At 41.0% G+C, this 27,408-nt stretch overlaps 1 protein-coding gene across 1 annotated transcript; it reads right to left on the bottom strand.

Annotated features, from left to right (window-relative positions):
- Positions 1-27,408, bottom strand: grapa (GRB2 related adaptor protein a). The gene is made up of 5 exons (XM_074696514.1): positions 27,075-27,408; positions 21,955-22,052; positions 20,280-20,399; positions 11,204-11,372; positions 1-1,387 (listed from the first exon to the last, which is right to left on the bottom strand). The coding sequence occupies exons 1-5, from the start codon at positions 27,150-27,152 to the stop codon at positions 1,202-1,204; spliced, it is 651 nt and encodes a 216-aa protein (XP_074552615.1). The 5' UTR covers positions 27,153-27,408; the 3' UTR covers positions 1-1,201.

Below are 27,408 nucleotides of genomic sequence, written 5' to 3'. Positions count from 1 at the left end.
CAGAGGTTTTAATGCCTCTTCATTCTCATTTATGTAACATCATCTGTCTGGCCTCAACAAGTCACAGACTGCTCGTCGTGTAATTGGTACCTCTGTCTTTATGAAACAACTTTATGGGAATTCCTCTTAGTGTGTGTCAATGTTGGTCATTGTATTTCAGTAATGTAAGAGTAAACACAATTCCCTGATAGTGATCCTTTTGGATTCCAATCAAAGGAATATCAGGGTAATCTAAATTTCATTGACCACTCTTGTTTTGTCAAAGTCTAAAGAGGTAAAGTTCTCACTTTATTGAAATGATTTGTCATTACAGGTTATGGAAGACTTTCAGAGTTTGTACTGTTTGTCACATGAAATGTGTTTCCATAAAGAATCTGTTACAACAGAAACCAAACCTTTGTACATGTTAAGTTTAACGTGTTATATACGTGTTTAGGATTACTCATGAGTATGAATAAATACATCAGAACAAACAAATGAGCCGTATACTGAATCCAGGGCTTTACATTTTGAGCTGTGTGGGGCTGGGCAGTGCTTGACACAGTCACCTCCTTTACTACAACTAAAGACGCACTCACACCCACACACATGCGTCCACTTACCCGTTAGCATTGAATGAACACACACATAAATAAAGTTTGTGGGTTAAGACCCAATGACATGCATGCCTCAGCACACACACTCTTCACACTCCAGCCCTGCCAGAGATAAATCTGCTGCATCATTTTCCTCAGAGCTTTCATGTTTACAACACAATTAGGCTCTGTGTCCCTCCAATCAGCTCGAAGATCTTCATGAGGGTAAAACTGGGACAAATCCTGACTCATCTGCAGCAAAGGAAAAACAGCCTCCCAGAGTTCTGCGTGTTTTAGCCTGAACCAGAGCTGCAGAGCTGGAATAAAGGATCATTCCTGAAATTATGTGTATGGAGGTTTATCTGTGCTCCACAGTGTCGAGGTCCATATGTTGGAGAAGTGGAGCAGAGGGATGAGGTCAAAGCGATTTCTTAGCTTGAGGCAGCTGATAGGGCAGGGCTTGTGATTGACGGTGACTTCACAGGAAAGTAGGAGTAGTCAGAAGCACAATCTGAGCTGTTGTCAGTTTTTCTGCTCCCAAAATGTATGGTCAGGTGCAGAGCAGGTGAGCAGTGTGGAGGTCAGGGTCGGAGCAGCTCGCCGATGAACCTCAGGGAGCAGTTCAGTCACTGGCAGTGGTAGATTGGCTGGACGTACTCTGGGGGGAAGAAACCTACGTGTCCGTGACATCGGCCCCTCCAGCGCAGTGAGTCAGAGCAGTCCATGAGTTCGATGACGTCACCACGCAGGAAGCGTAGCTGGGAGGGGTGGTGAGGGGTGAAGTCGAAGAGGGCGTGGGCATGATGGGGGCGCTGCGAGAGACAGAGAGAGGGAAAAGAGAATTAGCCATGCAGGGTCTGAAAGACAAGAAAAGAAATACCTCAAGTTAGAAAATACGTTCAGTCATGCTATCCTTTAGCAGCAATAACAGGTGGTATGTTGGCTTCACTTTTGTGCTACAGCGAGCGATTCTTCTTTATGTACAGCCATTAACTTAAAAGGGAACCATAAAACATTTATTGCCTGATGGCTTGATCATGTGGCAGAGTGGCAGCAGACAGGTCGTGACAGGCAGACAGAGTTATTAAGGTGAGCAGGTTGACTCAGCAGACAGACTCGACCAACAGGTAGATGGAGAGAGAAGTGACACCTGGCTCACATTTTCACATGACACCTTTGAGGCCACAGCTGGAATCTGAACATGCCATCTGCTCCCGACGCTGACGCAAAAAAACGCAAAGTGACGTTTATACTCAACTCCCTGTACTCTGCAATGTTCAATCCTGAGAAGTGACACATGTCCTTGTGTTGCTTATTTAGTTTGTGGCCTTTTGTTTTACTCTGTTGTTTTCAGAAAAGCCAGAAACAGAGAGGTGTGCTGCTATCCAAGAATGAACACAACAAAAACACACCTGCTAAAACACAGCTCTGGTAAATCTCTATTCAAGGTGTGTTCAGTTTGAGCGTTGGATGCTGCTTTCTCTCAGTTTCTCAGTTCACAGAAGTCGTTTTTTTCTTCCCTCCTGCTCGCCGACCTCCTCTGATGTCTGAAGTGAAGCAGTTTTCGGGGGAAAAGAGAATAAAAGAGCCTATTTTAAGGTGCGCGTCTTGAACTTAACTAACCTTTTAGCTGTCAGTTGTTCTCTGAGGAGACAAGTAGATGTGATATGAGCTGAGAGGGAGGGGAGGCAGAATAGGTGTTGCATATCGCAGGAGGATGGTTTGTTTATGACCTGGTCTCATGATTGTGGTATCAGGTACTAAGTAGACACAGATCAAGCAGCAGGATCAGGATCAAGTTATAGAATTTATCAACTCAAATCTATTAAATCCCCACATAATTAACCTTTATTGTTCTGCTAATCTAGTCTAGACCTGTTGTTCAAGCGCCCTGCCTGTTTACTTGGGTGTGAGCCAGCATGTGAGCACAGGCTCCTTAAGGTTTCGTAGCTGCTTTGTGTGACAGCAAAGAGGAATCAGTTCATTTTTCCATGCCAGCTTGCAGAGCAGCGGTTTGGAAGGAGAAATATGGCCGGCCTGCATCCGCTGCACTCGGCTGCCTTGTGATCATCGCCCTCTTCAGCGCCGGCTCGGATCCAGAGCGAGCACTGACAGGGGAACAAATTACTCTGTAACATCAATGGACTGCAGCTTTGCACTACATTTGTCTCTGATTACACACACACACACACACACACACACACACACACACACACACACACACACACACACACACACACACACACACACACACACACACAAGCATGGGGCATTTGAGGCAAAATGTGCCTTAGATTCTTCCTCCGGGCTTAAAAAACAACAAAATGTTAAAAAGAGGTCAAAGTTCTGCAAAAAGGAAAAAAAAGCCCTTGTGTTTGGAGAGCAAGTTGTGAAACAAGAGGATCTTTGGGAGGGAATCACAAATAAATATTTCCCATCCTGCTGTGGTGAGATAAGAGGCAATGTCGGGTCATGTAATGAGCTGCTGTGGAATTAGTTTACTGTGCAATAAAGGAGGGATAACACAGACAGCAACCAGATGAACAGAATCAGATCCCCACAGTTCTCAGATTATTTCTTGACTGCGAAACTGACCCCAAAAACAAAACTGTGATCAACACAGAGAGGGAGAAGCAAAAATTAGAGAAACAGCTTCGGATCACATTGCTCTCAGTTAATTCATGTAAGATCCACACAGACAGCGTGATTTCTTTCCTTGTCACATCACTAGTTTCTGCTACGTTCTCTGCTTGTTTGTGCAGGACACCGTGTGACTCTGAGTGTATTTGAGCTCATAATTTTGGAGTTAGAGTAAATATGAGCGGAGGAATCAAAGGTCTGCGATGACAGTTTCGCAGCGGCGCACGCTAGGCTACAGGTGAAGGTGTGCTGTATCAGATCTTGTGTTTTCATGCACCTATAAATTTTAGAGTTTTTCATAAACTCCACATCCATTCAGAGGGGGAAGTTCTGTTTTTTCCACTCTTACTTGAGCAAATGTGTCATATCGCTCTTCTCCTAAGTGCAAGGTGGAGGAGACTGCTGCTACCGCTGTTGCCCTCTCCAAAGACGAGAAAGCTTTGGATGAAGGTCAGTCTTTGAGTGTTTAAAAAAAAAAACTCTGTTGTTGTCCAGTTTGACCCCTAACCTTCAGACTTTCTTTCTGTCTAAACTTCATTTTTGGGCCTTTTAAGGCTTTTGTTCAGAGAGGACAGGACATATTGAGCAGTGTTAAGTGGACATTTACTCGTGTAGGAGGAGTTTTCTCGCCCCACTGGACACAAGCAGAGCCACTTCAAGTAAACTAGTTATATACTCAAAAAAATACAATATCAAGTTATCCAGACACTGGCTGTGACTCCTCTTGCTCTCACGGCCTCCAGGTGTTACATATCAGCTCCACAACATCCCTGACAGCTGAGTGTGTCCTGCACGTTGAAGGTGTTTACCTCCATGACTATTACTACTTAAAATAACATCTGTCAGCTCACGTCAGATCACGGCGGCTCAGTCATCCCTTTATGTTTCAGGCCGTGTTGACTCTGTAGCTGTGTAAATGGTAATCTTAATTGGGTAAAGTGTGCTCTCTCTATTGTCTGTTAGTTTTACAAACAGAGACAGATTCAGAAAGAAGAAAGCATCTGAGATATTCAGCCGACACAAAGTCTGCCAAAACTGGAACCTGCTCTCCATGTGAGCGTACCTCTGTTTGAACATGTTACAACTCTAAATCTACAACACATGTTCTTTATTCAAACACTTTTTTTAGTCACCTTAAAAATACTCCACAGTGTTTTTTCTGTGATGTAGAGTTCACATTTTAAATAACACATGAAAGAATAGAGACAGTGGTGTTATTTTCTCCTACAGTGTGATGTCTGAGGATCACACAAACACCACCCTGCCTCAAACACGCTCTAAAATTAGCTCCATCCAAACGGACTCTTTGACTGTCATTTTATATAAAATCACAGTCAGCTGGTCTCATATCTGCGAGGCTCCAAATGCCCCATGAGCATGTCTTACTGAGTGTGTCTCTGTACAGTCTGCGGTACAGAAATCTTTTCTTTAATAAGGCAGAAATGATCACATCAGGAAATAATTACCTCCGCCAAGGAGGTAATGTTTTTGGAGAGTTTGTTTGTTTGTCTGTGAACAACATCACTCAAAAAGTAATGAACGGATCTTGATGAAATTTTCAGGAAATGTTAGAAATGGGATAAGGAAGACGTGATTACATTTTGGAGGTAATCCGGATCACCATCTGGATCAAGGACTTTTTTAAAGGATTCTTTATCATTGTAAGATAGGGCTGTTTTCACCATATAACTCCACCATAAATGGTCGGATTGCTTTGCAAAACAATACAAGACAAGGTCACCATATTTTAGGACAGATGTAAAAGTATGATCCAGATTCTGGCAATACTCGAGATACTTAGATCCAGAATATGAAATATGTTCTGGGTCATCATAATTTTCAACACTATCGGGAAAAAAATTATCTTACAAACCTGCAACTAACACCAAATTGTTGCAGACAGTCTGCTAAAAGGGAGTATAACATTAAAGCCGGACTCAAGTGTTGTGTGACAATCACAATTAGTGGAGGTCTGTGCTCTCTGAGGGGCTTACTCGTTGTGAATATGTTTGTAGCTCTTCTGCCTTTAAAGGTACGTAGATCAAACATGGATGTACTGATATATTTGAGTCTGTGTTTTAAACCAAATCATGTGTGAAGTTTGGGGTAACATACTTTTTCCAGGACATATGACTCACGCGAGCCCACCTGGCACGCTACCCTCATTAGTGTTGATATTAACACAGACCAACAAGGTGACCTATGACCACATCGCTGCGGCCTGAGGCACCACTGCATGAAACAGGAGCTCATGGTACAGCCTGATGAGGCCTGAATTAGCAGATACATGAACAGAGCTGTGATCTGTGTACGGACATTATTCTCCCATCCTTCCTTCTTCTCCCTCTCTTTCTTTCACTTTCAGCTGCTTTATGTGTTTGAGCGCAATCATAAAGACTTGCTGTTTAAAGTTCACTGAGATAACTCCTCCGCGATGAAGCTTTCACTTTAACTCTATAATTTAAGCTGCAGTTGTGAAAAGCACATGTATAGACGTGGGCGGTGAGGCTTAAGGCTGTGCTCAGGTCTGCTTTTGTTTAAAGGAACAGCAGCCTTTAGTAAGGTTCTCTTAGAAATGAGAGGCATGGGTGACTTCTAACATGGTTTAACTGATTAAAAGTACCTTTAATATGCCTTTTGTGGTGTTAAATTTTACAGACTTTAAACTGATTTCATTTTTAGTCACAGCTAGGACTGAGAAGGGGTGGAACATTTATGGTAAATTTCAGGAAAGTTTCCTGGAAATTTACAAGGGAATTTTAGCTCAGGCATGTTAGAAATTTTCAGGATTTTGTTGCCATCAACTTGAAGTAAATTTTCTAAGTTTCCAAGAAATGTATATATATATATATATATATATATATATATATATATATATATATATATATATATATTTTTTTTTTAAATGAACATAGCCATAGCTTACCACAATTAAAGTCAAAGTCACTGCAACAATATTGTTCAACCTTCAACAACATTCAGTAATCAGTGCTGAATATTCACTAAGAGCTGGGTCTGAGAACTTCTGACTCATTCCACCCCTCAGGACAAGAAGAAGAAGGGTCAGCTTAACTGCCTAAGTGTTTCCTGAACAGTTGAGTCTTCAGACATCTCTTAAAAGTAGGAATGAACTTTGTGGATTATATTGAGTTAGGTAGCTCATTCCATCACAGAGGAGAATAGTCTGGCTAGAGATTAAGAGCCACGCTGTGCTGGGAGCACCATGCGTCTTTCACAAGAAGAGCATAACGTGTGAGAGAAAATTCCCAGAATTTTGCAACCCTAGTCTCAGCTGATAGGTTAGATTTCACACCTCATGTGTCCAGTGGCGTTTTCTCCCGGAGGCCAAGGGAAGCCATGCTTCCTCACTTTTTTCAGACTGTAGCTGTGTTTTAATGAAAATACTCCTTTATAACAGTTTCGATAATTCTTCTGTGTTTCATCACTGTCATCTCCTCCTTATTTCTCTCCTCTACTTATTGAGCATTTTACGAGGTGTAAAACAGCGCCCTCCTAAATGTTATGCTGTGAATGAGTGGTGAAAATACGATATTGCACACTGTTGCCTGCAAGGAAGCCAAGCAGAGTTGGCGTCCCTTGGTGAAAAAAAAAAGAATGATTAACCAATCAGATGAGGCTGCGGTCATGACACTGCTCACCTGTGATTGGCCAAGACCGTGTCAAGGGAAGCCACCCTGTCTTTGGCCTCAAACCTATGCCTCAAACCAATCAAATCACAGTATCCTCATCTTCAAGCCACTGAATGAAATCAGCGAGATTAGCACATTAGCAGTGTGCATGAAGCGGCCGGTTGTGTGTTTAAGTGGGCGGTTGAGTACATTAATAAGACATTTAAGCTAAGTCAAGAGGACAATGTACGCGTGTGAATGAGTGACTGAGAGTGGGAGAGTGAAAGGGTGTGTGTAGGTGTTCAAAGTAAGTAAAATAAGCGCTCTCTGGGCACTCTAACAGGTCATTCCATTACATGAAAAAGCGATATACAAGCTGCAACAAAGTCTTTTATGTACCCCACTCCCTGAAAATCATACAGATTAGAGGCTTTGTCTCACTTGGCTTCCTCAAAAAAAATCCCCACGCCACGCCACTGCATGTGTCCCTCCAATGATAAGATTTTTACTTCTCTCCTGAAGTAACTGTTGAGCTCACAAGACTGTGAGATCTTGTGTTTGTAGATTCAAACGCCAAGTTTGTTGTGTAGTGGTTTTATGGAATCCTTTTGCTTAAGATCAGAGAATTGGAGAGTTAAAAAAAATCAGCCACATTTGCAGCCTCCAGACTAAATAAGCGGATATCCTTCTTTTATCATTTGAACATTTTGATGCTTCCATTCATCACAAACTTTGAGCCAGGTTGAGCTGTAGAGCTGACTGATCAATGCTGTGACTAAAGTAAAAATTATTATCTGACAAAATGACAGTTATAAAAAGCCGTCTTATGCAGGTCATTATTCCATGATTATAATAATTACTTGGCTGTTAAGAGACTACATGATGACAGCTCCAGGTATTTCGATGACATCAACAGCTTGCAGTGACCTGCTTCTTCTTAGCTGAGATTTGTGACTGTGACAGTATTTAGGCCACTCAGTTTCCCCCACTCCTTTGGGATGGTTGTCGTCATCTCTAGTTTAACTGCCATCACAACGCCCTGAAGCTAAATCCCTAACTTACACCTGCTCCTTTTGCTCAGATGTAGGATATATGACGTGATTTTCCCCGGTGATTTACAACGCGCACAAGTTTGTCAGGAGCTGCTTCAGAGACAAAAACTACATTTAGGACCAGAAGCTGTCATGCTGATCTAAGAGTGAGACGCTCTGCCGGGTGAAATGCTGCAGCCGTCAAACCGTCTCTGATAGATCAAGAAGTGAGAAGATTCAACGTATCGTCTTACAGCAGTAACTACACCTGAGTTATAGAATAGAGTTTAATCCATCTGACTGACTCTTTTACCCGTCAGCAGGTGAATAAAAAGAGCCGTCATCTAAAAGACTGAATCATAAAAATCAATGAGAGTAGCTCATCTCATAAGACAGGATGAATCAGGAAGCTTTCGTAGATGGTGATCTTATTCTGAGTGTGTTTATGGTGTGGTTGCCAAACCCTGGTATAATTCTACTTATGTTTATGCATTTATTTAGATTGTCAGAGTTCCCAACAGGTTCCTAGTTCCTACCCTAAAAAACAAAAACAAAAGTAGAGTGTGTTTAATTCACCAGTGCAACTTAAAGTCATGATTCTGTGGTAATCTTTTACACTTGGCTTCGTGCCCTTTGACCGAGAAAAAACCCAAATAATGCATACAAGTGAAAAATAACAAAATTCCCCTTAAGCGCAGATAAAAATCTACTGAAACGATAACAAAAACCCCTCCATGTCCTCAACACAGGAAACCATTCGTACATTCGTGTCAGTGTTAGTTCCCTCCATGGGTCCAGAGCTATAAACACCACTGACACAGTAGCCACCAAGTCTGAGCAAAACCACAAACCATCATGAAGGTGACAGATCTACATGATGCACAAGAGCTTCTTTATCACCCCTAAGGTTAAAACCCTGGACTGTTTTCTGGGTTGTTTTTTTGAACAAGTTTCTTGGATGCTTTCTGAACCAGAATGTTAAGACAACTTAAACTAATTTAAAGGTCCCATATTATGCAAAAATCACTTAATTGAGTCTTGGATGGAGTCATGCAACCCTTTTGTGACCTGCCACATCCTGTTCATCCTTTAACTTGAGCCGACCTGGGACAGGAAGTGAGCTAAGTGCAAAACACCCATGATAATAATAACATATGACTCCGCCATTAGTGGGACATTTTTAGAATCCCATGTAAAAGAAATGAGTGGCACTGCTGATGAAAATTTATAAGAAATGAGAGTGATGTAAATATTAAAAAAGGCTCACAGAAGCATTAAGTCGACAGGAGTCTGACACCTCCTTACATCTTTGCATCAAATGACGAGATTCTGCAGAGACTGGGTATCACGCAGGGTTGCATTTTACAAGACTGCAGTTAAATATTGAGAATAACCGACAATCCGTAGGCAAGGGATGAGGTTTTTAGTATCAGATGTTCTTATTTGCGTTCATGTAAAATGTCAATGCGTAGAGCCGAGGAGGTGGACTGCATCTTATTCAACGATATGTTGATGATACAGTTCTATTTTTGTTTGTATATAGAAATAGAGGGCTTTGACTCTTAACTCCAACTTTGGGGGTTTTTATGTGACAACACATCCCTCAGAATTTCAGTGATGGTTTTCTGACCTTTCAAAGTGCTCAGAGTGATTGATGATGTTTGCTCAGTGGTCTTTGCTCTCAGGTGATTCAGAAGTGTAATCACTCTGCTGGTGCCACATTAGTGATGTAAACATGCTGTCATGTCAGGATGGCTGTAGATTACATCTCTCTGTGTGCGACCTGATTTGCCTCCGGGTGCAGCTTCCCTGCCACTCCCAGAAATAGTTAACATGCTATGTGATCCTGCCGGCATGATGACTTCATACACGTAAGAACAACTGCTTTTCTTGGTGACACGATCATGGGAACTACCTTTCTTTTGTCACCTAACTGGACTCAAAGTTCTGAGAAAATGCTAAAATTTGTAGTACGCAAAGTCTGCGTTAGCTTTAAGATAGGAGCATAAATCTCATCCAAGAACAACAAGATAATTAAAGCTCTGTTTAAACTTGACATTAACAACCCAAACATGACTGATGTAAATAATTGCTCTTTAAATCAGCTCTCCCTGACGCTGCGGTGTTCCTTCCCTTTGGCTCAGCGCCCGTGATGACTGATTTGGTTCTGGTCCAAACCAGCAGCGGTCGCCTGATCTTTCATTTCGAGCCACACCTCAACGTCAAACCCTGCCGCTACAGTACAGGCGCTTGATGTTTCAAGAACATATTAAGCTGTCAGATCCATTAAAAAACACTGGTTATGCCTGCAAGTCACAGAGAAATGATATACCAACACCTGAGCAGATGTTTGTGTCGGAAAAAGTCAGAGTGATGAAGAGGATATTCAGGGAATGAAGCTTTGATGATAAAACAGCAGATTTCTTTCTACAGCTTGTACCACTAAATTAAATATAAGTGTTTTCAGTTTAAATTGGATCCAAATCCAGTCTGCAGGTTGCCTCACCATTCAGCAGGTAACAGGATCACCTGTCCTCAGATGGTGGTGATCAGCTGACAGGTTATATGAGAAGGCTGAAGTCTACCTGCTAAGTTTGGTTTTTGCTCTCAGAAAGTTCACACCTTTGGTTGGCTTTTCAAAACAATTTTTGAGTTTTCTTTTTGTTACATTAAATTTGCATTTCTTCATCTCCTGGAGGCCAAGAATGTAGGAAGGAATGAGGAAGGAAAGAAAGCAAGGGCAAAGGATAGGTACAAAAGAAAGAAAAGAAGAAAGGAAAAGACAAGTAAGGAAGAAAAGACAGAAACATTGAAAAAAGATACAGAAAGGAAGTATGCAAGAAAGGTGTGTGTGGAAAGAAGGGAAGGAAGCAAGAGAAGAGAAGAGAAAGAGAAGCAAGAGAAGAGAAGAGAAAGAAGGAAGGGGGAAAAATCCAGGAAAGAAGGAAGAAACAAATAAAGGAAAAAAAGAAGGGAAGGGAATGAGGAGAGGAAAAAAAGGAAGCTGGGAAGGAAAAAAGAAAGGAAGGAGGAAAGCAGGGAAGAAAGTAAGGGAGGAAAAAGTACAGTATAGTTTCAAAGGACAAAAAGAAAAAAGAAAAGGAGAAGGAAGGGAGCATGGAGGAAAAGACAACAGAAAGGAGCAAAGGAAACAAGGGAGGAAGAGAGTAAAATAAGCGAAGGACGCATGGGAAGAAGAGAAGAAATCAAGGAAAGAAGGAAAAAAGCAGAGAAGGAAAGAAGTAAAGGGAAAGAGGGAAAAAGAAAAAAGAAGTAAACAAAAAGAAATAAGAGACATAGGAAAAAAAAATATGAGTGAGGGGCTCACCCTGGCGAAGTGTTCGGGGTCTCTCAGGAAGACGGTCCTTTCCTTAGCGATGCTGTTGCTATGGTAAAACTCCACAAGCTCGTTGAGGGAGGAGAAGAGTTCGTCCCACACGTAGTACTGACCACAGCGATCCTGCAGCACCTTGAAATGCTGTACGTGATCCCCGTAACTGAAACATGAACACAGGGAGAGTATTACACTGATGATGTGCTGGGAGGACGTAAGGTTGCAAACAGACGTCATTAAAAACGACAGATTTCTTCTTCTCCTTCTGTCAGGTCATTCAGAGATTGTCTCTTCTCATCACAAACTGTCTTTTATGGAGCGGCTCTGGGCTCAGACCAACAGTCCTGGCCTTTAGTCCTCTGAGCCGCTGCTCTAACTTAACAGCTGTCAGCTGTTCGGGCTGGCACGGGTTCATCTGCTTCATTCGCCTCCTTAAAGCTCCTGTGAGGAGCTTTCTGTTTGTGAGGTGCCTCCTGCTGACAAAACAACGCCTCTTAAACCTTTAGGGCTGCTCCCTTAAAAAAAGTCAAAGGTACCACTCATTAAGAATCATGAGCAATGAAAATGTAATAAGATTAAAAAACAACAACAAAACACTGTTGTCATCTTACTCACAACTGACCATAGCTCCAGCCTAGAGGGCTGGCCAATCAGAGGAAAGGGGTTTGTGGAGCGAGGTGCCTTAAAGAGACAGCAGTTAAAACAAAGAGTTCCAAACAAAGACTGAAGTAAGGGTTTGACCAGCGTGAGAAAAAGCTACTACAGGGGCATCAGAGAGAAAAAATAAAGCTAAAAGGAGCACAACACCCCTTCTTTTAAAAAATCATGCTCATTTAGTTTAATTCTTTAGGAATGTGCCCTTGTTTGTGCTTCATTAGTGAGAGAGTTACAACCTCTTGTTTGATGAAAACAGGGTTGACAGAAGCATAAAAATAGTCAAATGTTGCTTAGAAATATTCAAACACAGCCGATGGCACAAACAGAAATAGCCCTGGTGTTGCAGTGCATGCCTTGTTGTTAAATTAAAGAGCTACGTCCAGCATTTGTTGGCACTCGTACCTGCTCCTCTGTCCAACTCTGTGCTAGTTGCTAAGTAACTTCCCAGCTTTATCTTTAGAAATCTGGACATCTCGCTTTGATTGTACTACCGTTATATAACTGCATGTAAAATGCAGGAGATGCAGAAACAACACCCCCACTTTTCTTCATACACCACAGGGAGCAGGTGTGTAGGATTGTGTTGATGTTTGTTAGACTTCATTGTTTGCTAATACAACATGTAACTCCCTTTCTAAAGATATAAAAGTAGTATTTGTGGTTCCTTATCCAAACAGTCTGGCTCTGCTCCAAGCTGGAGAGGTAAATGAGCATCAGCTTGTTCCAGCCTTACACTTTTTCTCTTTTCTGCTCAGACGCAGAGCTCCCTGAACAAGCTGCGCTGACTCCCCGATGACAGAATGGCATTCACACACACCTCCACCCTGCCCCTGTTCCTCCGCCGTCTAAGTTTCACCCTGCGTGTCCTCGTTTCTCTCTCTTCAGATGAAGTGATGCTCCCAAATCTCATCAAACTGTACTGAAGTGAAAAGAAAAACAAATGATCTTACGTTTTTTACTTTGACTTGAGTGTCCCAGTATCACTCCTTTGAGTTTCTGAACGCTGAATTATTCTGTGAGCTCCTCTGTCATCTGTGTTTTTAACTTCTTTCAGACTTTGCAGAGAAACTTTTCTTCTTTTTTACCAAACTTTCTGTTGTTGCTTTTGATTAAACCTTATTTCTCTGCTGTGACACACACACACACACACACCGAGAAAAAAAGTCCCTATCAGCCCACACACCTCACACCCCCAAGGCCTGATGCTATCTGCTGCACCCTGCTGGTGGGGTTTGCTCACTGCTAACTGGTGTGAAAAGGCACTTATATAGTTCCTTTTTAATTCACAGTATTTTCAAACACAGTTTCACACTTTTATGTATATATTTTCACTTTTTCAAAGTTCATCACAATTTATACGTTAATTTTGAAGCACATTATGCATGTCTTGTATCTTATATTTATCAGGAAACCTCTTTCAATCTGCATTCCCTCCAGTGGCTTTAAAAGTGCCTGATATGAATCAGTCACATGATGCACGCTACTTCACACATCGACTCTTGACTCTTCTCCATCCATCTGTTCAGTGCGTTTTGAGACATGAGGGAAACTAATGTGAGATGTTTCATATTGAGTTTTGTAAATCCTATCTCTGGCTCGTGTGAGCAGCAGAGGCGCCTCCAGCTGTGGCATTCAAAACAGTCCAAACCAAGAATATTCCTTCTGCGTTTTCTTACAGCTGACCAGAGACCTTCAAATATTTATGCAGGGACACTATAACCATCACGTCACACTCATTATGTTCTCAGTGCTAAACGCTGCTCCTCCCCTGGGACAGGAGAGCAGTTAAACAGCTGAACACTACAACACATTTAGATACAGACTAATAATAAAAACTAGATCCAATAATAGTGAGTAAACAAATAGAGAGCATGTTACTAAATCTTGCTGCAGCAATCATAAACCAAGATACCAAACACTTGTGAGCTAAAAAGGCCACAGCTTAAACTTGGAGTTTGAGATTGTGCTGTAAAGCTGATTATAATGTTAGCAGCGCTGCTTGATATCTGCACGCTAGCTGCTGCCTGGCAACTGCAGCAAACTCTTAGAGACCACTACTTGGAGTTTGAGATTGTGCTGTTAGGGTGATTGCAATGTCAACAAGAATATCAACAGCCAAGCTTGCTAGCTGCAGTAAACCTTAGCTGTAAGCTGTAACTGTAATGTTACCAATGCTAATCAACAACTGCTAGTTAGCAACTGCCTGTTAGCTGCAGCAAACTTTAGAATAGATATCAAATGTTTGTCAGTAGTGAAAAACAATGACAGAAATGCCTATTTGAAGTTTGAGACTGTGGTGTTCAGTAGCTAGCAGCTGCCTTCTAGCTGCAGCTAATGTTTGCACACAGAGCATTAATACACTGGCTTACTTAAAGCTAACAAGGCTTACTTTAAGTGTAAATGCAGCTTGCAAACAGCCCTTTTTTTTTTTTACTGTTTTCCACATTGTACTTTGTAAACTTGCAGAACTCTTGGTAACTCTGCATAGCAGCAACTTTAGTGCCCTCCAAGTGGGTAGGGAGTGACCCCCTTGTGCTCCCTGGTAACAACCAAAAAACTTGATGTGTTTTTTTTTTTTTCGCAGAAAGAAGTCAGAAAATAACACAGAGTTTGTATAATCCTGCAGCAATTACATCCTTTTTCTTCCTTGAGAGCAACATGTTGATATTCAGCCTGTGCAATAAAGTTTTATTTGCAGAAGACTTAGAGTTTGCATCACTGCTTCGATGAAATGGAGCAAAAGGAGGCAGCGAGAGATGAAGAGAGAGATGTAATGATGCAGCTTCAACACTGTTGATGTCATGTCAACATTTTATAAATTATTACCCAGAGACATTAGAGAACCAGTGAGCGTAACACAGACAGCATCTGTCTCATCACACACACTCTCATCTCCCTGATCCAGTGTAATTAAGGCCCACAGCCAAACAGACAGATTATTTTCTTTTCTGAGGTAAAAATGAAACAAGAGAGGAGAGAGATTAGGAGAGAAAGAGAATGAGACAGCGAGATGTAGAGATGGAGTGCAGAGAAAAAGAGATATATACTGTACGCGAGGAGGGGAGTTATTTTTAGAACTTTAACTCTGTGCCAGCACAATTCATGCAGCGTGAAGGTCATCTGTCCATCTTTCTCTCCACTTTCTCCTATTTTCACTTCCCTCTTCTGTCCGTCTATCTGTCTGCCGAGTCCTTCCCTCTTTCTGTTATCTGCCGCTCACTTTCCAAACCGCTGCAGATGTCTGGAACCCTTCACACAGACACACCGACACCTCGAGCTGTCGATTTGACTCGGTATCTGCGTGCGTGTCTCTGAGATTTCAGAATGTGTGTCAGCACATGTTGCATGCTGAAAATCAGTGATTACATCAGACTTGTGTGTGTGTGTGTGTGTGTGTGTGTGTGTGTGTGTGTGTGTGTGTGTGTGTGTGTGTGTGTGTGTGTGTGTGTGTGAGAGAGTGTTTGACTGCTCTTATGGGTCGTTTCTCATAAGTTGCAAGCTGAGCTTAAGGGCCAGGAGTGTGTGCGTGTGTGATTTTGTGTCAACCAAGCGAGGCAGGGAGGGAGTGAGTGAGAGGTTCAGCTCCTCCTGCAGCATCAATCGTGCGTCTCCATCACCTGTTTTTTGATGGATGAGATGGCAGGGAGGAAGTGTGAGGTTGTTGAAGTGTGTGTTTGTGCGAGAAAGAGGAAGCTGAAAGCACTGAGTTACAGATGGATGATAAAATTTGTTTGGTGGGGTTTTTCTGCAAGTTAGTCAATCATAAAAATTAGGGTGTTTTCCTCTGAAAAGACACCATCTTCTGTAACATCTGGATTAATTTCTGTACTCCAAAAATTCAAACCCAGCTTCATAATGAGGACACACTGCTGAATGTGGAGCCCATATCTGCATCTGACAACTTCTAGCTGCAATAAAGTAAATCCTGTGACAAATATAGATTTAAGAAGTTATATAAGAGTTTCTCTGAGCCAGAGATGCCTCAAGGGAATAAAAAGAGCCAAAGAGCCACCGGTGATCAAGCTAAGTAATGTCAGACCTAAAAAACTCACTATATGAGAAGCATGGTGACGAGGACAGAGCTTTTAACAGTTGTTATTATGAAAAAAAAAAAATTTGTTGGTTTTATCTTTGGTGTTCTTTTTTTGGTTTCTTTTCCAACTGTTTGACACCTCAACTGAACTTCAGGGTAGAACAAAATCTTTTCCTGTACTTGCACCCAAAATAACACAAAGTCATGTCATGGTGACAAATCTAAGAAGCGTGCTGTGCTCTGCTCTGTTGGTTTTTCTGCTTTTCTTGTCCTTTGCAAAGCACAAGCATGAGCAAAAGCTGGTGAACAAAGTTCTACACACACACAGACAAACACACAAACACTCACATGCACAAAACAAAACTGCTGACAGACATTTGACCGGACAAATTTATCTCTAAGTCAAACTATTGAAGCGAAAAAGTATTTTTGTTGCTGCTTTTCTGTGCAACCTTCGCCTGATGAGGGCAAGGACCACTTCAAATGAAACAATCGAAACGTGCAATAGTGCGTGCAAATGTGTGTGCATGTGTGTTAAATGACCACCAAGTTGTTTCCAAAGCATGCAGAGCTGCGGTGAAAAAGGCTTGAGCTCCATCTCACAGCAAGGTTTCAGCACTCAAACAGGAAGTGATATAATTACTGATGGTTATATAATTCTTTGGTGCTGTTTCAAGGATGAAAGGTTACAGGAGTAATGTGTTAAAGCGAGTTACACCTTCAGATACTGAAATGGAAATATTGTAATACTCTGGTGTATCCATCTGCCCCCACCTTACATCTTGTGCTTTGCTTCCTACTGATCTCCTCTGGTGTCATTTAATGACTCACAATCAGAGTCTGTGCTCGGTTCTTATATTTATCTGTCACTTGGTGTGATGTAGGAGGATGTCCTGATGTTGCTCGAGATTGTGAGAGCGTATGCACAAAGGAATGAGATTTTCTATCTGGGAAACAGCGAGAGTTATGTTCCCTCTCAGTCTGAGTCTGAATTATATCCTGACAAAATCACACCCGACCAGGAACACACCGCGGTGCCGTTCCTTCTTTTCAGATGAGATCGGCATCACAGCATAGCCAGAAAAGACTCCTCCTGCTGCTGAGTCAAAGAAGATGGCAAAAGCCGAGCTAAGCAAAATGGATTCCTCATCTCATGCTATATAAAGTCTGTGTTGGCATCACTTTGCTCTACTTTCCAAAAATAAACTGCTAAATAACGCATCAGGAGAGTTTCACCAGTGTGGACTGAAGCTGGTCACCAGCTGCATAATCTCTCATAAGCACCTTTCAAAAGGATTCTGAACAAGAAGAGTGCCAAAGGAAAAAACCCACATGGCAGAGAAGTCTTCTGCTCTGAGCGTAAAAAGCTGGAGTGGTTTTTGGATGAAGATTGATTGTGTTAAACGGTCTCAGTCAGAACCAGGGTTGAGGGCTCTGAGGTTGTGTCCTTCACACTTGTTTTCATAGAGGTTTCACAAACCCCTCCCAAACCCGGACCTTTTGGAGAGTTTAACCTCTGTTGGCAGTCCAGTGTAATATCTGTGTGAAAATGACTTGCTTGGACCAGACCTCGGTGTTTGAGGCCCACCCTCTCAATGTGTCATGAACCAGTCCGCAGCTTTACATGTGATGACCTCATCATTTTACCAAGCCTCATGAAGATCTTGTGAAGATCTCATGAAGATTTTCAGAAGATCTCTACTTGTGCTTTCTTTTTTTGAACTGACTGTTGTGATCAGTTTACAGAGATTCAGGGCTTTCTACAATATATGGATATGATGCGGTTTGGAAATCTGCCCCGTTTATCATCAACTGACAAAGCTATTTCAAAGTAAAGTTTCTCTGCCTCACATTTACGTTAACCACTTTTCACTTCTATCATGAGCTAAATTGACTTAAGTTGTGCTGCTGCATGATTTCAAAGTTTCCTCCCTGTTCCAGCAACTCTTCAAAACAGCAAACAGAAACAAAAGTTTTATTCCTGGCTCAGTTCATGAAAGCAAAGTGGATCAGATCTTCACCGGCTAGAGACCAAAGCTGGACGGAGCTGAGTCGGGACTGAAGTTTTCACAGTTGTCAGGACGTCTCCTCTGACAGGAGAGCTGTCACACACACACGCACACTAACAGCTGACCCAGTTTTCGAACCATCCAGCAATAGACAGCCAAAAGAATAAAGTACCATTACATTCCACCCTGTTCCCAAATACAATTTACACACAAAGCCTCCCTCCATCTTTTATTACAATTCCCCAATTCACTGTCTTCACATCAGAGCTTTCTTCCTCCAACTTTATGCTAACATGGTTTCATAACCTCAGACTGCCTTATCACAAGGTTACAAATAATTTAACCACACCAAACTTGGAAATTAAATAATTTGACCTCATTTGTCCAACAACTGGTAACACAAAAAGGGGCTGAGGAGTGAATTTGGGTCACCTTTGAGTTCAAAACACTCTTAGCAACTGAAAGTATATATTCTTTACGTGCACATGTGAAGGGGTGTCCAAAATCACTATAAGATCAAAAGGCTAAGGGATGGACTACATAGCCCTTGAAACAAAGACAAACTGAGACCTCTTTTAAAACCAAGGGGTAAGACAAATTTCCCATGATATCGATAATTTTTAAATCAGATATCCAATCCTTTGCTGCTTCACGTTTTTATTAACCATATTTTGAACTGATGGTTTTATTCCGAAATCGCTCGTTATAATGATCTACCTACTGTCACTATAGGGACAGCTAAAGATATAACTTATAATAGCTACACTGATGTCAGACCAGGGTGACTGGTTTGCAGCGAACAAAGTGAATACACAGTCGTTCTGCCTACAACAGCCAATGAGCGTCTAGGGTGATGATGTAGCTGGGATTGAGTGGCGTCTCGTTTCTAAAACTTGTTTTTTACCCCTTCCCCTTGGCCCTTAAAACAGAGGGCCAAGGGTAAGGGGTAGACAAAGGGGTAAGACGAAGGGGAAGAGGTTAGAATGACAATTAGAATTGGCACTTTTTCTACATCGACTAACATCAGCATATTCAACAAATCCTTGGCAAGCAAAATACTTGGAGTTTTTAGCTTTTATCATGAAGCTAGCTTAATTATTAGTCATGTTAGCTAAGACGTGATATGGTGAAGTCAAATATTGTCTTGTGCTAACTGGTAATATTGTTAGCTAGCATATGATAGCTCACTGACAGCAATAGTTATTTACAACGTTCTTGTCATAGCTAACTTAACTATCCCTCATGTAAGCTAAGAGGTAGCCATATGCTAATGTTAGGTTTTTTCTTATGCTAGCAAAAAGTGAGGTACCGTTAACCAGCTTGGAACATATGCAGCATTTAAAACTATCTCTCAGTCGTGCTAGCTAGCTGGATGCTAATGTCTAGCTTTGTGCTATGTAAACTAACAATATATTGACTAGCATAGCACTTACAGCCCACAGCTTTTATTTTTTTCTGCTAGGTATTTCTTTCTTTCTTGTCATGCCACTTAAGGGCTAATTGTCATGCAAGGAAATGTTCATTACTAATACAAGCTAGAGTCTTACATTAGCTTAAAAGTGATCAAGTTAGTTGTCTTTACTTGAGCTATCTCTTGATATCTTGTCCCAGTTACCTGTCCGTTAGCAGTCAAGCCAATGTGTATTTTTGTGGCTTGCAAACTGATGTTAGGTGTGATTTCAAAGTAAAAATGTTGCCGTTAAATGTCTCTTATTCACATTTTTTTCTGCATTGACAAGCTTCTCGGCCACCTGGAGAGAGGTCTAACGCCCAGACATTGTCAAATCCAACCACAACAGCTTACAAATCCAGCTCTTAACCCCTGAGCCAACCCCTACATCCAAGTCTGACTCCACACCCTCCTATTATCTCCAACCCTCCACCTCTGCAGGATCCACACAGCCCTCCAGGAGCTCAGCACCAAGCCTCAGCTGCATCCCTGACCATCACCCCGAACGACTGCCCCCTTTAGCAGCTCCAGATGCTGTGGCGTGCCAGACAGGATTAGCTCACTCCCAGCCAAAGGGGTTTCAGATCCTTCATCCACCCAACACCTTATCCTCTAACCTTCTCCTCTGATCGCCTGCCACCCACAGAAACACACTCTTAAAATTTCATAAAGGAGCAAACAAGGGACAAAACTGTTTCATGTAAAGGGATGTGTGCATTTGTGCATACATTATGTTTACATAGGTCTGCTAATTGAATTAGCTGTAACTGAGATGTGATGAATCTTTGATGATCCCTGTGGAAAAACGGGGCTCTGGTAGTGATTTGAGATGTGCTCAGATGGTTGGGAGTGCAACACAGATATTATGATTATCTGAAACAAATGTTAAAATCTTTTAGCGTCAAATAATCTGTTTCCTACCTGACAGACATTGAGAACTCTCCAGGGGCGCTCTCACTCTCTCGGACTAGAAAAGCCCCACACTCTCTGTGTCTGAGTCGACTCTCCGCCACACTGCGAGATATTCGCCCCGCGAACCAGCTGTAGGCGAGACAGAAGACGGAAAAGAAAGAAGAAAAGCGTGCGATCAGTGGTGTTACTATTTTATGCGTCTCTGTTCCTCCAGGGTCTGTGAACTTAAGAATAATCTGTTTGGATATCTGAAAAGTTTTGATGTGTTATTTTTAGAATGATCCAAGGATAAAAAGACACATCACGCTGACGGATGGATAAAGAGAGGATCGGGGTGAGAGGAGAAAACAGTCAAATCTGCACTTTTGTGATGTTATTTTTAAAAACACTGCCAGATATGCATGAAATTAAAAGTCCCCAAAGACAAGATTTCAGCTGTCAGCTGTGGAGCAAAAGTTAAAGTGACATGTTCCTACTATTTTTTACACATCAGTCTTCCATAGCAGATTGGTTTTATTGTGTAAAATTTTCTTTAATGATTTGCAATGCTTGGTAAACGGACCCTCAACCCACTTTCAAGACCCTCTTGGTTTTGGTGTATGCTTGAAAAATCTGTGTTTTTATTTGAGGTTCTCTTTCATGCCACTTAATACCGCACATTTAAAGATGATGCAAATTCAAAGTTGCGCTGCAAATAAAAAATGTATTACAGAAAGCTGAAAACAAGTGCACAAGCCAAAAGAAGTCCAACAACTAAAAAAAAATGCATTGCAGAGAACAAAAGTAAATGCATCACAAACAGCAAAAACAAACTGCGTGCTAGCAGAAAATGTGCTGCAGAAAGTCAAAAGAGTTGCATTAGTGGAAAATATGCTGCTAACAGAAATGCATTGCAAAAAAATGAGCTGCAAAAAAATCAGTTTGCTGTAAAAATTTGAAAGTGTATATCATATGAAAAATTGCTGCAGAAAGTCAAAATGGGTGCATTGAAAGAAAAAGTGCAGCAAATTAAAAATACACTGCAGAAAGCTTAAAGCAAGTGCATAAGAAAAAAAAAAGAATGTCAAATGAAGATGCATTGATCAACAACTACGCAAATAAATGTGTAGGATGTGTACCAAGAGAAAAAATGAATACCAAAAAGCCAGTTACAAGAAATGCGCTGCAGGAAAATAAATGCACTGCAAAAGCTGAAACAAACTCACTGACACTCACACGCACATATATTTAAAGAGAGAGCCCTGGCTTAACAAGGATCCCCAAACATATCGCTGGGTTCATGTCTGATAACAAGCCGAAGCTGCTGTAATGACCGTGTTGTAAGTTCAGTGTTTGCCACAAGAAAAAGTAAAACCCAGCTGGTGTGTAACCGTCTAATGGATATACAGGATGTACCAGCAGCTTCACTATAAACACACTCACACACTCGGCTGTATCATGGGTGATTACGTAAAGCAGAGAGAGCTACCCTTTGGGTAAGGCTGCCTTATGCCGGAGTGCAGATGTCCACAGCGGAGCAGAAAACGCCCCCAAGCTGCACACGCTCACTGATGAGCTGTTTAGATAGACCAGCGCTGGATGTGTGAAATCTATTCATCTGCTTTACTGATGAACTGAAGAAATTTTCTGTGTATTTGTGTGTGTGTGTGTGTGTGTGTGTGTGTGTGTGTGTGTGTGTACTTACGCATGGGGCCTCAGGTTGATGTAGTTTTTTGGCACAAAACCTTTCCTGTTGTGGAGCTCAGCTGTGTACCAGTTAGGATCATCCTCCATGTTGGTAATCTGAGAGTGAACACACACACACACACACACACACACACACACACACACACACACACACACACACACACACACACAAACAGATATGAAATATTGCCCATAATGATGTTGACGCAGGCTATTACTATCGGGTGAAAGGCCACCATCATTTCTCTCCCTCTCTCTGTGTATCAATCTTCTCGCCTGGACTCTCTTCTTCTATTATCCGCTACACTGGCTCTCATTTGTCTTTGTATGAACCGCGGCCCGTCAGCTCTCACAATCCTCCATCGGCAAGTTCAAAATGCCACACAAATCCCCTTATGAATGCACACACAAACAGACAGACAAACACTAGGCCCAGCAGAGAGCTAATGTATGACTTTTAGAAGACTTCCTCCTTTCTCTTGTTGTCGTGTCTGCTTCTACTCCTGATATTTTCCTTCTGGTTTTTATTTGTCAGATTTTTAAATAAGCATCTGTTTTTTTTCTCTCTCACATGTTTGATAATAAGTTGAACAAAAAAAATCTTAAAGCGTACACACCCTTTCACTATTAGGACTGAGGTTAAAAACTCCTGTCCCGGTTTTGCCCATCTGCCAAAAAGTTTGCTCTGCACCCTCTCTGCCTTCAGGAACTTCATTTCATGCACCACATATTTTAAAAGTTACACTCTGCACATTTTTACATGCATAGAAAATGTGTCCCTCACTATGCAATGATTCTCTTTTCAAGGTATCAATCATTTACAGGTAAGTGACTGACCTTGACATAAGTTTGTGGTTTTAACGTCATCCAAAACTTTTATATGAGGGGAGGAAATTCGTTTTGAACCAATTCTTGTAACATTTCAGGTTGACTTTTTTAGTTTATTTAAGCTGATGCTTTCTTTTGTTTACATAACTATATTAACATATGTATCCATGTGACTACATAATCAGTCGTGCAACAGATGAGATACAACACAAAATGCTTGATCCGATAAGACACGACACATATGAATGTAACTGACACGATACAATACGACACAACAGGATAAGATATGATATGACACAGTACGACATGATGGGATAGATTTGGCAAGATACGACATAATACAACACAAGGTCAAAACAGCACAGCACAACAGGATGGATATGTAATACCATACTGTACGATAACAGCATGTATACGACACAACACAAAGAATATGACATAAACCCACTTATCACATCAGGATGGATTTGACACAACATGATACAACACCCCACAACACAATGGGATGGATTCAACAGGGCGCCATAGATGGAAAACACGATATCTGACTCAATTTGATAAAATATACACTGAACTTATTTTTCCCTATACGTAAATTAGTCCTTGTCTCTCTTCAGGTTATCTCTTTAATTCCAATTCTGCGCTTGAATTCACAATCGAACCTGCTTTTCTTTCTCATTTACCTCCTGGAAACAACATTCGGCATCGCAGCCGTTTTTATAGTCACATTAAACTTCTATGTTTTGAGTTCCTAAAGCTCAGGTTCAGTCCTGCATCATGGGAAAACTACCCTTGCTTTGTTGATATGGTTTCTTGGGAAATAACCAAGTCTAATATGAGTTAAACTGACGAATAATGTCTTTCTCCCCTCATCTCGTGTGCTGAGGATGTTTATATTTAGCTTATTTATCCACAGGCAGCCCCAATGATTCAGCTGTGACTGACTCAGCTCCTTAACAATTACATAATGACTCTTAAATTAATAATCATGCTGTAAGCCCCCATCCCAAAATGGGAAATCAAGGAAAAACGCCGAATACCCGACATCTGCACTGTGCTGACACAGTGCACCATGAGGAAATACGGCCTGTTTCTGGAGGTTTTATGTAATGTCAAAAAGAAAACAGAGAAAAGGATGCATTTTTAACAGAGATATTTTTGTCTTACTACAAAATTGATTGCATAATAAAATTCTTATTATGAATAAAAGTTTGTACTATGAAATTAGATAATATGAATGACAGTTCCCCAGAACCAGAGCACAAAAATAGGCTTTCCATGATTTTTCTTGGTGCCAAAGTCTGAGGACTGCCACACAATCCAAATCCAGTTTGAATCCAAAATGGTAACTTTTATGTGTTGGTGTTTTGGGAACAAAAGACGTGTGTGTCTCCCCACTCCCGTTTTGGTGTCCCCTGTGTGAGACTTGGCTGCATTGCCACACAACAGCTTTTAAGTAGAAAGTCTGAGCTGCCTTTTTTTTTTTTTTTTTTAACCACGAGCCACATTTATCACTTCATAATGAATCTAAACTGTACTCTGCCTGACTGAAGCTTTTCCACGTGGCTGGTGAACAACAAGGACAGCAACAAAGCGCAAACCCCAAAGTAATGCTGCATGAAAATTCATCGAAAACGCCATGACAGAGAAGACGGAAACAAACAAGAAAGGTGTTTTTCAAGATTATAAATAAGCTAAACTTTTGAAAGACCTTAAAGACCCTAAAGTGATACCTGCGTAGAAATCTTGCTGGAAAATTGAATGGTATGTTTATTGTCACAATGTACTGACACAGCAGCAATGCTAAACAGCATCTTATTCAGTCTGCGTCACACTCCGACTCTGCAGCTCATAAATTTCTTTACGGACAGCAGAAATAAGAAGCTTTATTCATGTGTCGTCTAATAATGGAGCAGAGTGCATCAGGGATATAAATTAAACCTGCATACTGCTTAGATTAAAAGTTTATTCCATCCTCAAACATGATCATTCCCTCAAGATTTAATGCCAGTGTTTAGTTTGTGATGGGGACCTGTCCTCTATGAAATTTCATGGTGTTTCTTACTTTGTACAAACCATAGCAACTCAGCAAAGCTAAAGAGATCCTTTCTGTTCCTGAGATACAGTGCTGATGTTCTGCTACAGTGATTTCCAGCTGTGCGTGAAGTCTTACAACACTTCATTTGGCATGTTAGCAAATGAAAGCTGCATTTTTTCTAAAAAAAAAAAAAAAAAAGGAGAAGTGACACCATTGTTAAGAAATACCACAGGAGCACAGATTTTTACACCTTTTTGCAGCTAATTGTTACTGTCATGGCTGTCTGTTACATGTTAGGCTTTGTACAGCTTAGCATCAGTTTAGGATTTTATGTGAAGTTTGGGAACACAGAGACACTATCTCACTGAAGTGTAGCGTTTCCAGGAAAGAACTTCTCCTTGCTAAAAACCAATCCAGTACCCGACTCAATTTATTTATCCACTTCACACAAATTTTGAGTCATATTTCTGTAAACAAATGTGACAATCACACCTACTCTTACTCACCCGCTGCTAGTGCTAGTACGTGGGTTGTGTAAGCTCAGTAGTAAAAGGGAAAAAAAAGTGTTCACTCTACTGCTCTTGACTTGTATGTTTTCTGTTGAAGCTTCTGAGCTATGATATTTATGAAATTTTACATACATATACATACATATATATATATATATATATATATATATATATATATATATATATATATATATATATATATATATATATATATATATATATATGTAGAGAGAGAGAGAGAGAGAGAGAGAGAGAGAGAGAGAGGCAGATCAAGTGCTCTTACAAATAAATAAATTGAGTCTGTACTTCACACACAAAATGTATGTGCAAATAACTGTTAATAAGCACAATGATTCACTTCCACATATCAGCATGCTCGACTTAGCTTACTTAGCCATTTAGCTTTCAAAATGAGAATAACATAAGTATTTACATTTGGATAGTAAGGAAAAAGTCATATTTTCCAAATTTCAAACAAGTCTAAGTTTACAACAATTATTAGGTACCCTTGCTATTTCCTGGATTGATTTGTTGTTATAAGCTAATCTTGGTAATTGCATACGTGAGGAAGGCAGTGTATGGGAATCTGTTACAGATTATTATCAAAAATGAAGGTATTTCTTCGTCAATAGGTGGCCTTTAACAGTGCTAGTAGGTGAAATTACTAGTTTTCAGCAAAGAGATGTTAAAGCTGTATTCACACTAATCCACTGACTCAACAACATAGTGGCCAATGCAGTCACGAGCACATCATACTTCTACATCGATGTATCACGCTGTTCTGCAATACTCTTCCAAAACACATGGGGGCAGTGTGGTTTGTATCAACCTCAGATTAGAGCGTGGTATGTTAATAGAGCTGATGCATGGTTTATCATACAGCAAATGTTACAGAGCATGATAGAGAGGAGACATTGGAAGAGATTGTGTTTATGTGGTTAAAAAAAAAATCAGTTTGTTTTATGATAAAACTTTTTTTTATTTAACTTATTCATTCTTCAATATATAACCTTGCAATGCTGTGTTAATGTCCAGTATGGAAAATTGTCTACTGTTCCACTCCCTCACAGTCACAAGGATGCATTTAGGTACCTAAAAATGGTACCTTTTGACTTTGTGTGGATCGGTACCCGGTACTTCTGACAGAATTTGGTCGGTACCTATAAAAGTACCTAATTCTGTACCCATCCCTAATCCTGCTCAACGGACCAATCGCTGGTTTTGCGTTTGCATTGATTTGACACATTGCTACATTTAGAAAGGTGGTGCGCATAAGGCTGTGGTCTATAGGCTTCTGTACCAAAAGTAGCATGCACGCCTGAAAACAGTTACAATCTTTGTATTGATAAAAGTCTTTCTTTAAAAAAGCATGTATTTTTTGAAAAAGCCACCATTACTTAAAAGTATTCAACATTTTGCTATAATGTGACAGTGAAGAAGAACAGCTTTGAATATTATATGTGACATCTTTCTACTGCCTGTGTTAAAATAACTGTTAAATGTTTTAAGAGCCAGTTTCAGTCTAAGTGTCTTTACAGACATGTTTTCCTGCTTCTTCTGTACTCAGAAGTACCTGAATATGTCGTGTCCTGGACTGTAGCAACAAAGTTATAATTATTGTAATTTCCAGAGCAGAGACAAGTTACTGACATACTGTGAGGATGGATGGATGGATGGATGGATGGATGGATAGATAGATGGATAGGTTGACAGACAAACTGGAGAATTCATATCTCTTCTTACCTTGAGCATGTCCCCCTTGTTGAAACTGAGTTCATCGCCTTCTGTGGCACGAAACGTATAAAGTGCCGTTGCCTCCATGCTGAAACCTCCAGCACGCACACACTTACTCACACACACACATACATAAACAGAAACTCCAGGACCCCCTCTGACACCCCAAGTACAGTGGGGACGGGGGAAAAGGAGTAAAAAAAAAATACAGATGAAAAGGAGAAAAAGAGAAGAGGTCTCGTATGTCCACTGAGCTGAAAGCACACAAGAGAGTCAGAGGATGAGAGAAAGAGAGCTCAGCAAGGGGAAAAACGCGACTGGCTGCTGCTCAGCAACACACTAA

Source organism: Halichoeres trimaculatus, unplaced genomic scaffold (genome assembly GCF_033239565.1).
Source record: "Halichoeres trimaculatus isolate MK-OKI-2021-1 unplaced genomic scaffold, fHalTri1.1 fHalTri1_scaffold_20, whole genome shotgun sequence".
Lineage (NCBI taxonomy): Eukaryota > Metazoa > Chordata > Actinopteri > Labriformes > Labridae > Halichoeres > Halichoeres trimaculatus.
The sequence above is the reverse complement of the archived record's forward strand: the minus strand, read 5'-3'. Positions and strand labels throughout refer to the sequence as shown.

Bases quoted from the DNA above. Each gene is read 5' to 3' on its own strand.
- grapa (XM_074696514.1), bottom strand. From the start codon at position 27,152: ATGGAGGCAACGGCACTTTATACGTTTCGTGCCACAGAAGGCGATGAA. The intron at 20,400-21,954 runs GTAAGTACACAC...TCTCGCCTACAG, and splicing joins ATCAACCTGAGGCCCCATGC to CTGGTTCGCGGGGCGAATAT. The intron at 1,388-11,203 runs GTGAGCCCCTCA...TGTCTCTCGCAG, and splicing joins ACCCCGAACACTTCGCCAGG to CGCCCCCATCATGCCCACGC.